The sequence below is a fragment of the Asterias rubens genome, chromosome 5, assembly GCF_902459465.1.
Source record: "Asterias rubens chromosome 5, eAstRub1.3, whole genome shotgun sequence".
Taxonomy (NCBI): domain Eukaryota; kingdom Metazoa; phylum Echinodermata; class Asteroidea; order Forcipulatida; family Asteriidae; genus Asterias; species Asterias rubens.
In genome coordinates, this window is record NC_047066.1 from 3,480,191 (window position 1) to 3,493,576 (window position 13,386).

At 37.7% G+C, this 13,386-nt stretch overlaps 1 protein-coding gene across 1 annotated transcript; it reads left to right on the forward strand.

The window, feature by feature from the left end:
* The first annotated feature begins 343 nt into the window (after positions 1-343).
* On the forward strand, positions 344-8,985 carry LOC117290079 (angiopoietin-related protein 1-like). The gene is made up of 3 exons (XM_033771327.1): positions 344-955; positions 1,004-1,621; positions 8,743-8,985. Exons 1-3 carry the CDS (start codon positions 608-610, stop codon positions 8,983-8,985), a joined length of 1,209 nt encoding a protein of 402 aa, XP_033627218.1. The 5' UTR covers positions 344-607.
* Positions 8,986-13,386: the final 4,401 nt, after the last annotated feature.

Genomic DNA, 13,386 nt, shown 5'->3' on the forward strand with positions numbered 1-13,386 from the left:
ACAGTAACTCCTCCCAGGTAGTTCACAGTTATTGATTGATGTAATGATTGCACGCAAAAAAGTGAAGATAATACACACAGGTAACCAATCATATCACTTGGGCTGTGACAGAGAATAACCAATTACAGCACCCCACGAGAGTGTCCATGCCATATACATGTAAATAAGTGAGATTTGAGGCATTGCATGGTGAGGTATCAAATATATATATTTGGTTTGCGGTAACACCAGAAGTGTTTCTACTTGCCAGGTAGATGTTGTTCTTTAGAGAACTGTCTTGCTACAGCGGAGTAGATTTTCAGAATCCCAGGTAGTTCACATCAGTTATTGAATCCGAGAGACTTCTCAGTTCTGAAAAGAACTGTCCTGGCTGCTTTTTAACTACTACCTGAGCGAAAGGTAGAAAAACAACCGGGACAAACTACTTTAGCTTTTAGTGGATCGTTATTAAATTGACTATCGCGGAGTGAGTTCTTAATTTGGTCTCATTGTTTCAACTAGCTTGCTCTAGTCATTGGCTGGAGACAGTTAGTGAAGATTCAGTTTTATAATTCCGAGATATTTGTCTGGAAGATATCCACATCTACCAAGACTGAATCTACATGCAATGTATGATATGGCTTCTCAAACACAACTCCTGATGCTACATGCAGCTATCACTCTTACACTCATCATTTTAAACATCAATCAAACAATAGCTTCTGGTGCAACTGCATGTAAGACAAATATGAGAGAGTTTCTATCTGCAGAAAATAGAAAATTACTTCAACTTTCATATCAAGCGAAAGTAACTCGTTCTCATGTCCTCTGTGTGAGTTACTGTCATGCTGATCCTCAGTGCCACTCAGTCAATTACAACATTGACAATCATCTGTGTGAGCTCAACAACGCTACTAGGGCTCAGTATCCTGATGACTTCATTACATACTGTGGTAGTGTGTACTTTGATGCTGATGTCGAAACACCTCACTTCTCTCTACCTGACCAAGCACTCCCTACACAGCCTGATACAACCATCTCCTCTGGGCCTGCTGAATACAGCAGTTGCCAGGAGCTTCTTGAGGCAGGTCATAATGTGAGTGGTATCTACACAATATTCCCTGCTGGATTCAACAACACCCTTCAAGTCTACTGTGACATGGACACTGATGGTCAGGGCTGGATGGTCATTCAGAGGCGTCAAGACGGCAGTGTCGATTTCTATCGTAACTGGACTGACTATCAGGTTGGCTTTGGTGACAAATCTGGTGAATTCTGGCTAGGAAATGAGAATCTACGTACCCTGACTGAGTCTGCAGGACCATGGAAGCTGAAGATTGAGATGGTCAGATGGGATGGAGAAGAATCCTTTGCTGAATATGGACAGTTCAAGATTGGTGGGGACAACTATCAACTTGAGATTGGCTCCTACAAGGCGAGCAGCACAGCAGAAGATTCACTTGAATGGCACAATGGAATGATGTTCACCACCAAGGACAAGAATAATGATAAGTCTAGCGGTAACTGTGCTGTACGGTGCGAAGGAGCATGGTGGTATAAGTATTGTTATGATTCTAATTTAAATGGTAAGTATTATCCATATGAATCTGGTATCGGGGATGGTATACATTGGTTTGGTCAGGTGATAACATACAAATCTCTCAAAACATGTTCTATGAAAATGTGCCTCTCAACCTAGTAACTAATTTACACAATAGAGCAATGAATAACAAAGATTAGGAAGCTAAGTTAAACAACAAAATAAGTAGGATTTGAAACTTTGCATGGTGGAAATATGATCAAGGTTCGCGGGGTGTTGCAAACCTTAACTATACAAAAAAAATAACAACAACTATTTTCCTATATTGAAAATTTAAGTTTATTTTAACTTTTTAGAATGTAAACTGTCACAACCACCCGTTTTGGAGTTTGATGAGTTGTTTTACACATGAGTTGTTTTACACATGCAATTAAAACAAAACAACACATAGTAAATGTTTGCCGTAAACATGGTGTTATCGCAAACCTTTACTATAAAAAAAAATATCTAATTTCTTATATTGAAGTTGGTTATAACTCTTTAGAAATAATAATAATAATAACAATAACAATAACAATAACAATAACAACAACAACAACAACAACAACAACAATAACAATAACAATAACAATAACAATAACAATAACAATAACAATAACAATAACAATAACAATAACAATAACAATAACAATAACAATAACAATAACAATAACAATAACAATAACAATAACAATAACAATAACAATAACAATAACAATAACAATAACAATAACAATAACAATAACAATAACAATAACAATAACAATAACAATAACAATAACAATAACAATAACAATAACAATAACAATAACAATAACAATAACAATAACAATAACAATAACAATAACAATAACAATAACAATAATAACAATAACAATAATAATAATAATAATAATAATAATAATAATAATGAAAACTTATAAAGCGCACAAATCCACAGAAGTGCTCATGGCGCTAAAATACAAACAATAGCATTACATTAATATACAATAACAACAACAAAAATTAAAATGTAAACCTAAGTTGAGAGAAATCTAGAACATGTGGTATAGAGTACAATAATACAAATGCTATATTTTAGAAAAAACGTCCTAAAAGGTAACAAAAATAACAATAATTAAACCATTGAATCAAATGCCTGTTTGAAAAGATGTGATTTCAGTTGTTTTTTAAATTGGGTCAAAGAAACGGATGATTTTACTAGTGCAGGCAGTTTGTTCCATAGACGAGGGGCAGCATGTGAAAAAGATCGGTCTCCCCATGAATGTTTGGAAATGGGTTCAATAAGGAGGCTAGAATTATAAGACCTGAGTTTTCGAGGAGGATTGTATGAGCTGAGAAGATCATCAATATATGCAGGGGCATTGTTGGTGAGCGATTTATACACGAAAAGCAAAAGTTTATGCTTAATCCTACTGCTTACCGGTAACCAGTGTAATTCTTTTCAAATCGGCGTTATATGGCAGGACTTTTTAGTTAAGGTAATAACACGAGCAGCATAGTTTTGAATACGCTGAAGACGCTCAATTTGAGTACAAGGAAGGCCATATAGAAGTGAATTGCACATATCCAGTCTAGAAACTACAACAGAGTGGACTATCTGCTCAGTTGCATTTTGTGTCAAATATTTCCTTACTTTGCCTATATTACGGATATGAAATGTTGTAGAGCGTAAAATACTATATATGTGAACTAAGTGTCATGGAAGAGTCGAATATAACGCCAAGATTGCGAGCTTTTGTAACAGCGGTGACTTCGGAGTCACCAATATTAATGTGGGGAATAGTCATTTTAGAAAGTTGTTGCCGTGAACCGAGTATAAGAAATTCTGTCTTGTGATCATTTAGTTTAAGGAAGTTGTCCTGCATCCAAACACGAATTTCAGAAACACATGATTCAATACGATTAATGCTCTCATCCGCAGAAATTTGTGATGGTTTAAAAGAGAAATATAACTGAGTGTCATCACCATATACATGATAGTTCAGATTGTGTTTCATGATGATGCCATGTAAACTGTAAACCGAACCTGTCACAACTACCCCTTCTTGGAGTTTTATGAGTCGAGTTGTAACTTGAGTTTTAAACATGCAATTTAAACACTGCAAACTGCTGTGCAGAAGAAAATCACTTAAATGTTCAAACTATTGGGAAATGCACAGATTTTTATGTTGCTTTAAATACCTTGGATGGTGTGGTATTAAGTATTGGCCCCTTCAAGCATCCAAATGAAGTCAGTGGTGTTGCCACTTAAAGAAACACATTGCCTTGGATCAGTCGAGTTGGTTTATAAAAAGCGTTTATAACTGTTTGTTATAAAATGCATATGGTTGGAAAGATCTTGTAAAAGTAGAATACAATGATCCACACAAACACGCCTCGAAATTGCACGGTTTTCCTTTTACCTCTTTGACTAACTCAGTCGGCCATTTATGGGAGACAATTGTTTGTCTCCCACAAATGGCCGACCGTCTTAGTTCCCAAAGTAAAATTAAAACCATGCAATTTCAAAGCATATTTGTGTGGATCATTGTATTCTACTATTAAAACATCTTTCCAACCGTATGCATTTGATAACAAACGGTTATACACGCTTTTTATATAGACCAACTCATCCGATCCAAGGCAACGTGTTCCTTTAAAATGTAAGAGCTTAGATTTAAGGGAAACAAATCAATAAACTCTGTGTAGCTAAAGGACTAAAATATTGCTAGACAATGTAGCTGCTCAGGAAGAAAAGGAACCACTTAATGAAAGCTTCTTGATACAAAACAAACTACACCCAAGAAGAAAGATATTCACTTGGCAGGCAATTACAAATGTACCATACTTTTTATATCCTGCACCAAACGAGGTAGTAGAAAGTTATTGGGAAAATAATTGGCTTCAAAGAATTTTGTTTTTTTCACTCCATGCCAGTTTCAACTGCAAAACGCACTCAGAAACACTAAGCAGTATTGCAGATGACAAATATTTTTTTCCTGATAGTTTTGTACTAAACTAAAAATTTCATTCATATAAATAATTTCAACTCTATTTTACAATGTTCAAACAGTCTAAAATAGAAAGAAATTGCATTTTAAACCCCACAGAGAGACAAATGCACATGCCTGAATTTCAATCTTGAAGGGGCACAGCAATTTTCCTCTGATAAGGGGCACTCTATGAAGAATATGTAAAACTGTATTGAATTTTTGGTCAGGGCACCACAGCAAAAGAATAGGGCACCACAGCCATTGCTGTTGGTGCCGTGGGTTATTTTTGAGGCTTGACTGTACATGTATGAGCAGGAAGACACTCATGAAATGACTTTCATTTCATTTCATTTCATTTCATTTTATTTGCCAGCAAACATGAAAAAACACAAACATGTGTTAAAAAATTGCACATCAAAGATTTACAAGAAAAAGCAATACAATGGTTATAAAAAGAGAACAGCTAAAAATATGCAAAAACACTAGCAAATTACTGAGAAACCTGGCCTGGCCGCGGGCAGATATAAGGAAATGAGACTTGAAGTAAAACAGTCTCAATTCAGACCAAGAAACAGTTAAACAATCTGTACAGTACATTATCATTGGTGATTTGATGTTTTAGTAATGTGTGTTTTGGTAAATTTTGTTTGAGATATTGAACACCTCTTTATTTTACTGCACCTTCAGTGAACACAAAGAGTATGTAGTTCACTGCAATCTAATGTAATTTAAAGCACCGATACTAACTTTAAAACCTTTTTAACTCAATGTTATAAAAAATAACTATGGGATAAACCTCTTAAAAAAAGATTTATGTAGACAAGAAATTGTGATTTGTAGTGGTGATTTGATGTTTTAGTAATGTGTATTTTGGTGAATTCCGTTTGAGATATTGAACACCTCTTTATTTTACTGCACCTTTAGCGAACACAAAAAGTTTGTAGTTCACTGTAATCGAATGAGACTTAAAGCACCGGTACTAATTTTAAAAATCTTTTTAATTCAAAATTATATAAATTACTATATGGGAAAAAACTTAAAGAAAAAAAAAATACTGTAGATTGTGATATCTTTGCGGATTTGGTGATTTGACAGTTTAGTAATGTGCACTTTGGTGTATTTCATTTGAGATATTGAAGACCTCTTTATTTTACTGCACCTTCAGGGAACACAAAGAGTATGTAGTTCACTGCAATCGAATGTAATTTAAAGCACCGGTACTAATTTAAAAAATCTTTTTAATTCAATATAATATAAATTACTATGGGAAAACCACCCCCCCCCAAAAAAAAAAAAAAAAAAAAATAATAATAATAATAATAATAATAACAATAATACTGTAGATTGTGATTTGGTGATTTGGTGATTTGACATTTTAGTAATGTGCACTTTGGTGTATTTTATTTGAGATATTGAACACCTCTTTATTTAACTGCACCTTCAGCGAACACAAAGAGTATGTAGTTTACTGTAATCGAATGAGACTTAAAGCACCGGTACTAATTTTTAAAATCTTTTTAATTCAATATTATATAAATTACTATATGGGACAAAACTTAAAGAAAAAAAAAAAAACCTGTAGATTGTGATATTTTTGCGGATTTGGTGATTTGACATTTTAGTAATGTGCACTTTGGTGAGGTTCGTTTGAGATATTGAACACCTCTTTATTTTACTGCACCTTCAGCGAACACAAAGAGTATGTAGTTCACTGTAATCAATTGTGTATTAAAGCACCGGTACTAACTATAAAAACCTAAAAAAATAAAAATAAAAAAAAAACAATCATGTAGATTGTGGTTTTTCGGATTTGGTGATTTGACATTTTAGTAATGTGCACTTTGGTGTATTTCATTTGAGATAATGAACACCTCTTTATTTAACTACATCTTCAGCGAACACAAAGAGTATGTAGTTCACTGTAATAGAACTTGATTTAAAGCACCGGTACTAATTTTGTTAAATCTTTTAAATTCAATGTTATATAAAGCTACTATGGGATCAACCTTACACAAAATTAATGTTGATAAGATTTGGGTGATTTGTAGATTTGTAGATTCGTGTAGTTTTGCTGCAATCTGTTTTGCATGCGTTTGTATTCACCGTGGAAGAAAAGATCTGTAATGCCTTACTAGATGTTAAAACTGGTTTTGTAAATGGTAATTTGTTCACCAGCTCCTATTTATCCATAATTGTTCTCATTTAAATTTGAATAATATTATTAACCAAATGCAGTGAACGATTTCCCTTGTAGTATAGCAGAGCAAAATGCTACGAAAAATACATGAGTTGTAACTCCAAATTTATCATTTGCCACTCAGTATTAGTATTCAGTGTGCAGTGAGTGATTTCCCTTGTATAGCAGAGCAAAATGCTACACAAAATGTATCAAGTGCTACTCAAAAATCACTTATTGCTACTCAATATTTGCATTCAGCGTGCACAAAATATGCTCTGTCTAACGCTTTGCTAAGCAAAATTGCTGGATGAAATCGTTCCCTGGTGTGCTCAAAATCTGTTCACGGACTATAGATGATTTTTTTTTCCTGAACTATAATACTTTTTTGGTTGATTTACGAAATACTATTATGGAAAAGACTTTTTTTTTTATACCTTTTACAGCAATTGCAATTGTAAACTTTATATAAACTTCATATGAAGTTAAGTTAGAGGGGATGTCTTGTCATGTTCAAAGCTGACTTGTGGATGTATTAGGAATTATGATTTCTCATCCAGTTACTGAATGCACGCACCCTCCCTCCCTATCGTTATAAAGGGTGAGGTATCAAATGCGACAACTGGGTGGTGAGCTGAGAGTTCATAATTCCATACATCCTCAAGCCTGCCTTGATCATGATGTCAATATTTTACTACATGCTTCAATGGATCGCCTCGATCTTGTAGCCTGTAGTCGTTGTAGCCACAAACAGGAATACCCTTTGGACATTTTGTTAACCATCCCTATACTCAAGTACACGTCCATTTTTGACTGCATGCTTTAATGGAGCCTCGTTCTTGCAGCCGTTGTATAACCCTTTATAGCAGTCTCAATTCAACGATGTGAAACTTTCAAATAATTTCCAATTGCTGTACTTTTCCAACCATTGCTGGTGAATTACAGATTGGTGTTTAGTGTTTGTACTTTTGTGACAACTGCTTGAAAATTTAAACACACTAATAGTAGTTATTTATGTTAATTTCTTAACTTTATTTACTGCACCTAATGAGCACAAAGAGTAGTTTAAAAAACTCTGCACAAAAATAACATGCTGGTAAATCCTTATTAAAGGCAGTGGACACTATTGGTAATTACTCAAAATAATTATTAGCATAAAACCTTACTTGGTGACGAGAAATGTGGAGGGGTTGGTGGTATAAAACATTGTGAGAAAACGGCTCCCTCTGAAGAGACAACAAATTCGAGAAAGAAGTAATTTGTCCAGGAATTTGATTTTGAGACCTCAGAATTAGAATTAGATTTTGTCAACTTCGTGTGTCAACTTCGTTTGTGCATATGTTGAGATACACCAAGCAAGTCACCAAGTAAGTGAGAAGAATGGTCTTTGACAACCCCTAATAGTGTCCAGTGTCTTTAAATGCTCTGCAAGGTAAATAATTTGTTTCTAAGAATAAATGTTGGGACTTAACTTAGTACAGAACAAATCAAGCTAATTTTAAGACGGCTTAAAAAAAAAAACCATTATTTTCCCAGTAACAGCAAATTTCTTTGTGCCCCCTTTTTTAGGAATCTTCATTATCAATCAAACATTAACTGAACATTGAAGTCTGTAACTAACATTCAATCTTTTAGAACTCAGATTAATCTGGTATTGTAGGTCCAATGAATACCAGGCCTGGAATTACACGCAGCCTACAGAGGCCATGACCTCCGTTGCCCCTGGTCTTGGCCTTGGTGCCCCTTCAAAAGTTTCCCACTGACTTAAAACAAATTCCAATGGAAGTGCCCTTTTCTAAATGAAAATTGCCTTATCCTTTCTAAGATGAAATTCCAGGCTTGAACAGTTTACCATTAGTGCAGTCTCATCAGCCAGAATCAAATTAATTTTGTTGTTTGTAATTCAGGCTATTTCACAGCCACCGTGTAATGAAATAAAATAATCAGCTCATACCAGTCATGTTAATCTTTCTTGTCGAACTGCCTGATACTTTCAAGTGTACTGAGTCAACATTATTCCTTGGTTCTTTCAGTGGGCCTGTGGACAAGTCGTTCCCAATCTCTCCTCGGTTCTCGCGACACTAGAGATTGTCTCGCGAGACCAGCAGCTTCGCGCGAGAGCAGTGTTCTCGTGGGAGCAGTATTTGATCGCGAAACCTGAATCATTACGCCACCGCCACGACTCAACTATATCACCGCTACAGACCACAAGTCTAGTCTTTAAGTGTTTCTTCTTCCACACTATCTTAACTCCACCAGCAGCAATCAAGACTTAAGCTGTGTTCCCATTGGACTTTCTTTTGTAAAGTACCAGCCGCCGATTTCACCAAACTGTTGCTAACTTAGGATTTATCTTAGGACTTAGGACGAGTAAAGTTCTGTATCCAAAGGCGTAGGACGCATTGAACCCATCCTAAGTTAGGACGGGTTACTTGTTCTAACTCGAGATAGGATTAATCCTGGCGTTACGTGAAATCGGTTGCAGGACTTTTCTGTAGAATGACAAAATCAAATCCAATGGGGACGCAAGGTAAACTGCTCTCCCTGTCAACTTAATGCAACAGTAAAAATAGGTCGAAAGAGGTAGCCACAGTTACTTTACAGGGCTGCCAACAAAAGTATTGGGCTGATTACTTTTAGAAACTATGCTCCACGGGGGAGCCTTATATAGTTTCTAGAAGTAGGGGCTGGTTAGCCCTGGAGAGGAGTCCAACCTGGGCTAGGGGCTGGTATGCTTTAGTAGTGTGGGCGACCAGAACACAGAAAAGAGTACTGCGTTTGATGTCTTTAAAGTCCTGGAAAGCATAACCCATTAATATAGTTGCATTATTGAAACCCCCTACGGACGGCCGTTGGGAGGAGGAAAACGTTATCGCAACTTAACTCATTAACGAAAGAACCTATATGACAATGGCATTTGAACCATTGTCATGCAGTGCGTACATCTTCAATCATTTGAAGGCTGCACTTTACAAGGAAGAAGAAGAAGAAGCAGAAGTCATGTTACGTTAGCCCTAGTTCACCTTGTTGAGCTGTTAATGGCTCCGCTTTTAACATCGGCAGGCCTCGACCTCTGCAGCGGCCACCAGCAGCCATTGCCGTGATGCCCCAGCGAACTGCCGTGAAGCCCTTTTAAAAATCACGTACCTTACGACCACTTGGCCGTCGTGCCCTTTTTCATTGATTCCATAACATTATTTATTCAAAAATGTTATTTAATGTTAACATTGTGACCCATTTAATTTATATGGAGGTAAAATTCGAAACGTACGATCCCGCACACTAGTTTTCACAATGCTGATTCTGTGCACTAAAAAATGTGTCGAGAACGTGGCATGGTGGTAACCATATCAAACTTAGGCCGTGTCCGAAACGACGACTTCGGCTACAGCTACGTCTAGATCAGCGCGTCTACCAGTGTTGAAGAATAGGCAGACGCGCGCGATCTAGCCGTAGCTGTAGCCGAAGTCGCCGTTTCGGAATCGGACACGGCCTTAGTTGAGCTGTTTACTACTAAAAACGAAGCACCAGACTACTCCAATGTATATACTCGCCACAAGTCCCTACACTAAATTACGCATTTTCGCACTGATTTGTCTATCAAGATATGTATTTGTAGCGGATGGGGCGGGGGAGGCGCGCGGCCGGGGACTGGATACAGTCTATGTTTTTCCACTGGCTATTTCGCTGGTGTCCAAGGCTTGTACTGGATTAATGTTTGTGACCCACCACTACCAGTGATCTGCCTGCCTTGCGACTTTGTTTTTCATTGCCAAACACATGTTTGTGTACACACAACAAGCGTGGAGTTGTACAACATCAAAATCGGACTAAATGGAGGTAACGGCAGAGCCCTAATTTGGAAATCATCATACTCCATCAAGTTCATTATTGATCAGCATGCCATCCCACAAAAGATGCAAAAATAAGCAGGAAGGCGAAAGGGCTGGAGTGGTGGCAGCAAAGTGCCAACTTTAGAAGCATTTTTTAATTAGGTGTGTTTGTTTACATTTTTATAGTATTTATTTAGCGCAGTCTAGCGTGGCAGGCAAAATACAACTTACAAGTTTAGCTAAATGCTAGGCCAATTATTTTGTGCTAAGGGGGTTCGTTTTTAATTTTCATAATCATATTTATATAATAGAAAAAAAAATAAAAAAAATCCAAATCATCGGATTTAGCTGAGCCTCCGGGTTGTTGGTGGGTTTTTGGCGTGGGCTGGATGGGTGGGGCTCGTTTATCGCGCAGAGTTGGGGTAGTGGTGAGCCAGAGACTAATTGATCTTTTTTTCTTCAGATTGGCATGCAGAGAACTAATTTTCTTAATATTTTTTTCTGTATGATTTTTTTTAACAATTCTTTGTTCTGGAGCAATGATTTGTTTTCAGATGAGCAGAAGGGAGTTTAATTAAGGGGAGGGGGTAAGGGGTAAAATGGGGCAAGTTAATTACTGGGGTAATCGTTTGCAATTCGAGTGTTGCAAAAAAACTGTAAATAATTCAGAAACAAATATTGTTAAACTTTTATTTAATTTCAGTTGCATCGCATGTAAACAGCGACAATGAAATAAACATGGGTTGGAAAGTTGACCACCATCTTGAAATCAGTGGAAAGTATATTAACATAATCATCAACAAATAAAGGTTTGAAAATGGCCTTGGTGCCCTTTCAGTTGGCCTTGGTGCCCCTTTCTTTTTTAGAGCTTTTGAGGCCAAGTGGCCTTGCCCCTCTGAAGCTATAAGGTTGAGGCCTGCATCGGTGTCATCACTGTCACCATTGACAGTGATGAGACCGATGTTAAAAGCGGAGCCATTAACAGCCCAACAAGGTGGGCTATGTTAGCCCCACTTGTATGGGCAAGGCTAGCTGAATCCAGCTAGCCTTGGCTGCATTTATACTATATAAACAATAAAATAACAAACAAAGCTAAAAAAATATGCATGATGAAAAGATTAGAAATAGGATAAGGAACTCACCCGATTCGTTTGTCATCTGCTTTTGCCTTTTCGTAAGTGATCTTGTTTCCCAAAACTTCCTTTTCTTCATCTTCGGAATCAAAATCAGAGAGTCGCTGCAATCGGTGATTATCATCCGACCGTCGTCTAAGGTCTGACCTTCCTGACACTGACAGCTCCCCGGAGAGCGGTCCGAACACCCCGCCGTCACGGCCGCCTCCTGACGCCGTCAGTGACGGCGGCTCCGTTTCGGACTTTTTCTTCTTGGTCGACTCGTTCGTTTCTTCACAATTCGTCTGTCTTTGACGAACCTCCCTCGCAAGATTAAGCGTCGTGGTTGCTACACGTCTAGCTGTCGACTTGTAAACCACAGTTTGAGTCAGAACACATGGTTTATTGAACGTGGAAATTGTCACTAGAAAGCGCATGCTGTTTCGCATGCTGTTTCGCATGGGCGCCGCCATGTTGGAACTAAAATACTGCGACAGAATAGACAATGAGGGCGCTATTTCAATTTGCCGAGGTTGGGAAAAAAAACACAGACATAAAGAACCTTCTTTATGTCTGTGAAAAAAACTATCGAAAGGCATACTTGCAAATCAAACACAGATCTCTATTACTGTTTGTAAAAATTTCAAAGTTTGCAAAAATTGTGATTTTGGTAACATTCGGCCGTCCATGCCAACCAAGACCAGTCTGGTTCCCTGACCAAAGATTCCTTGCCGTCTCTTGTTAAAAATCTTAGGTCAGGTATCACCCACGGTTAAAAATAGAGCATGACGCAACTTGTCAGGGTCGGGGGTCATCTCGAGGGAAACCATGTCTGCACGTACTACTAGCGATAACGTAACCCTCCTCCCAACGGCCGCCAGGCCGGAGGGTTACGAGATTATTTTGATCGTCAATTAATGACAATCTGGTTCAACACGTATAATGTCGACAGCTAGTCACCAGATTTTGCCCCATTTTCACCACTTTTAAAAATCATGAAACTTAATCCTCAATCAATGTCTAATGAACACTCAAGTCAGAACGCCTTTGAAAAAAAATATTTTTGAAGAAAAAGGACAAAAACTTACCAGATCCCGGAGCGATTTCCCAGGTTTATATATTTTGAACTTGTCGCATCGCTTTGCAAACGCTTTATTTAGACAGAACGCCTGCATTTGCAATAACTGGCATAAAAACTCTGGATCTACGGCCGACTTGACTGACATTACGAGTCCGTACCGAACATCAACGATACTGTCCGAATGTTGACGACAACACGTTCGGAACATTTCGGAATTCCTCCTCTTTGGTCACGTGATTTTGGGTGATACCGGTCTGGCGGTTTCAACTTTCCGCTGTGTTCAGTTTTCCGAATGACCAAATACGGTAGCATTACGTCATGCGATGCCTGCGCACAGCAAGTGAAAGTAGTCCATTTTTAGTGCCGTATTGAGTCATCCATTACCCTCCGGTAGCTGATCATGCCGGCGTCCACGAGTCGAGTACAACTAGCGGCAAACGCGTGGATCGTATGAGTTGTTTTTTTATGCAAGCAGAGTGTGACCTGCCTAAAGTTGTACCCATGAATACATGTAATGATGGGGCAAGAGATTATGTGACTACACAGAAAAGAATCGTAATATAAACAATTTGGGGGTCACTGCTGAGAGAACTACAGTACCCGCCAGGGTACTCGCGGCGGTATCTGACAGGTCACCCGGAAAACTGAACA

Excerpts from the sequence above, each read along its gene's own strand:
- LOC117290079 (XM_033771327.1), top strand. The coding sequence starts at position 608 with ATGTATGATATGGCTTCTCAAACACAACTCCTGATGCTACATGCAGCT. Across the intron at positions 956-1,003 it reads GTGTGTACTTTGATGCTGAT|CCTGATACAACCATCTCCTC; the intron begins GTCGAAACACCT and ends CTCCCTACACAG. Across the intron at positions 1,622-8,742 it reads GTATACATTGGTTTGGTCAG|TGGGCCTGTGGACAAGTCGT; the intron begins GTGATAACATAC and ends TGGTTCTTTCAG.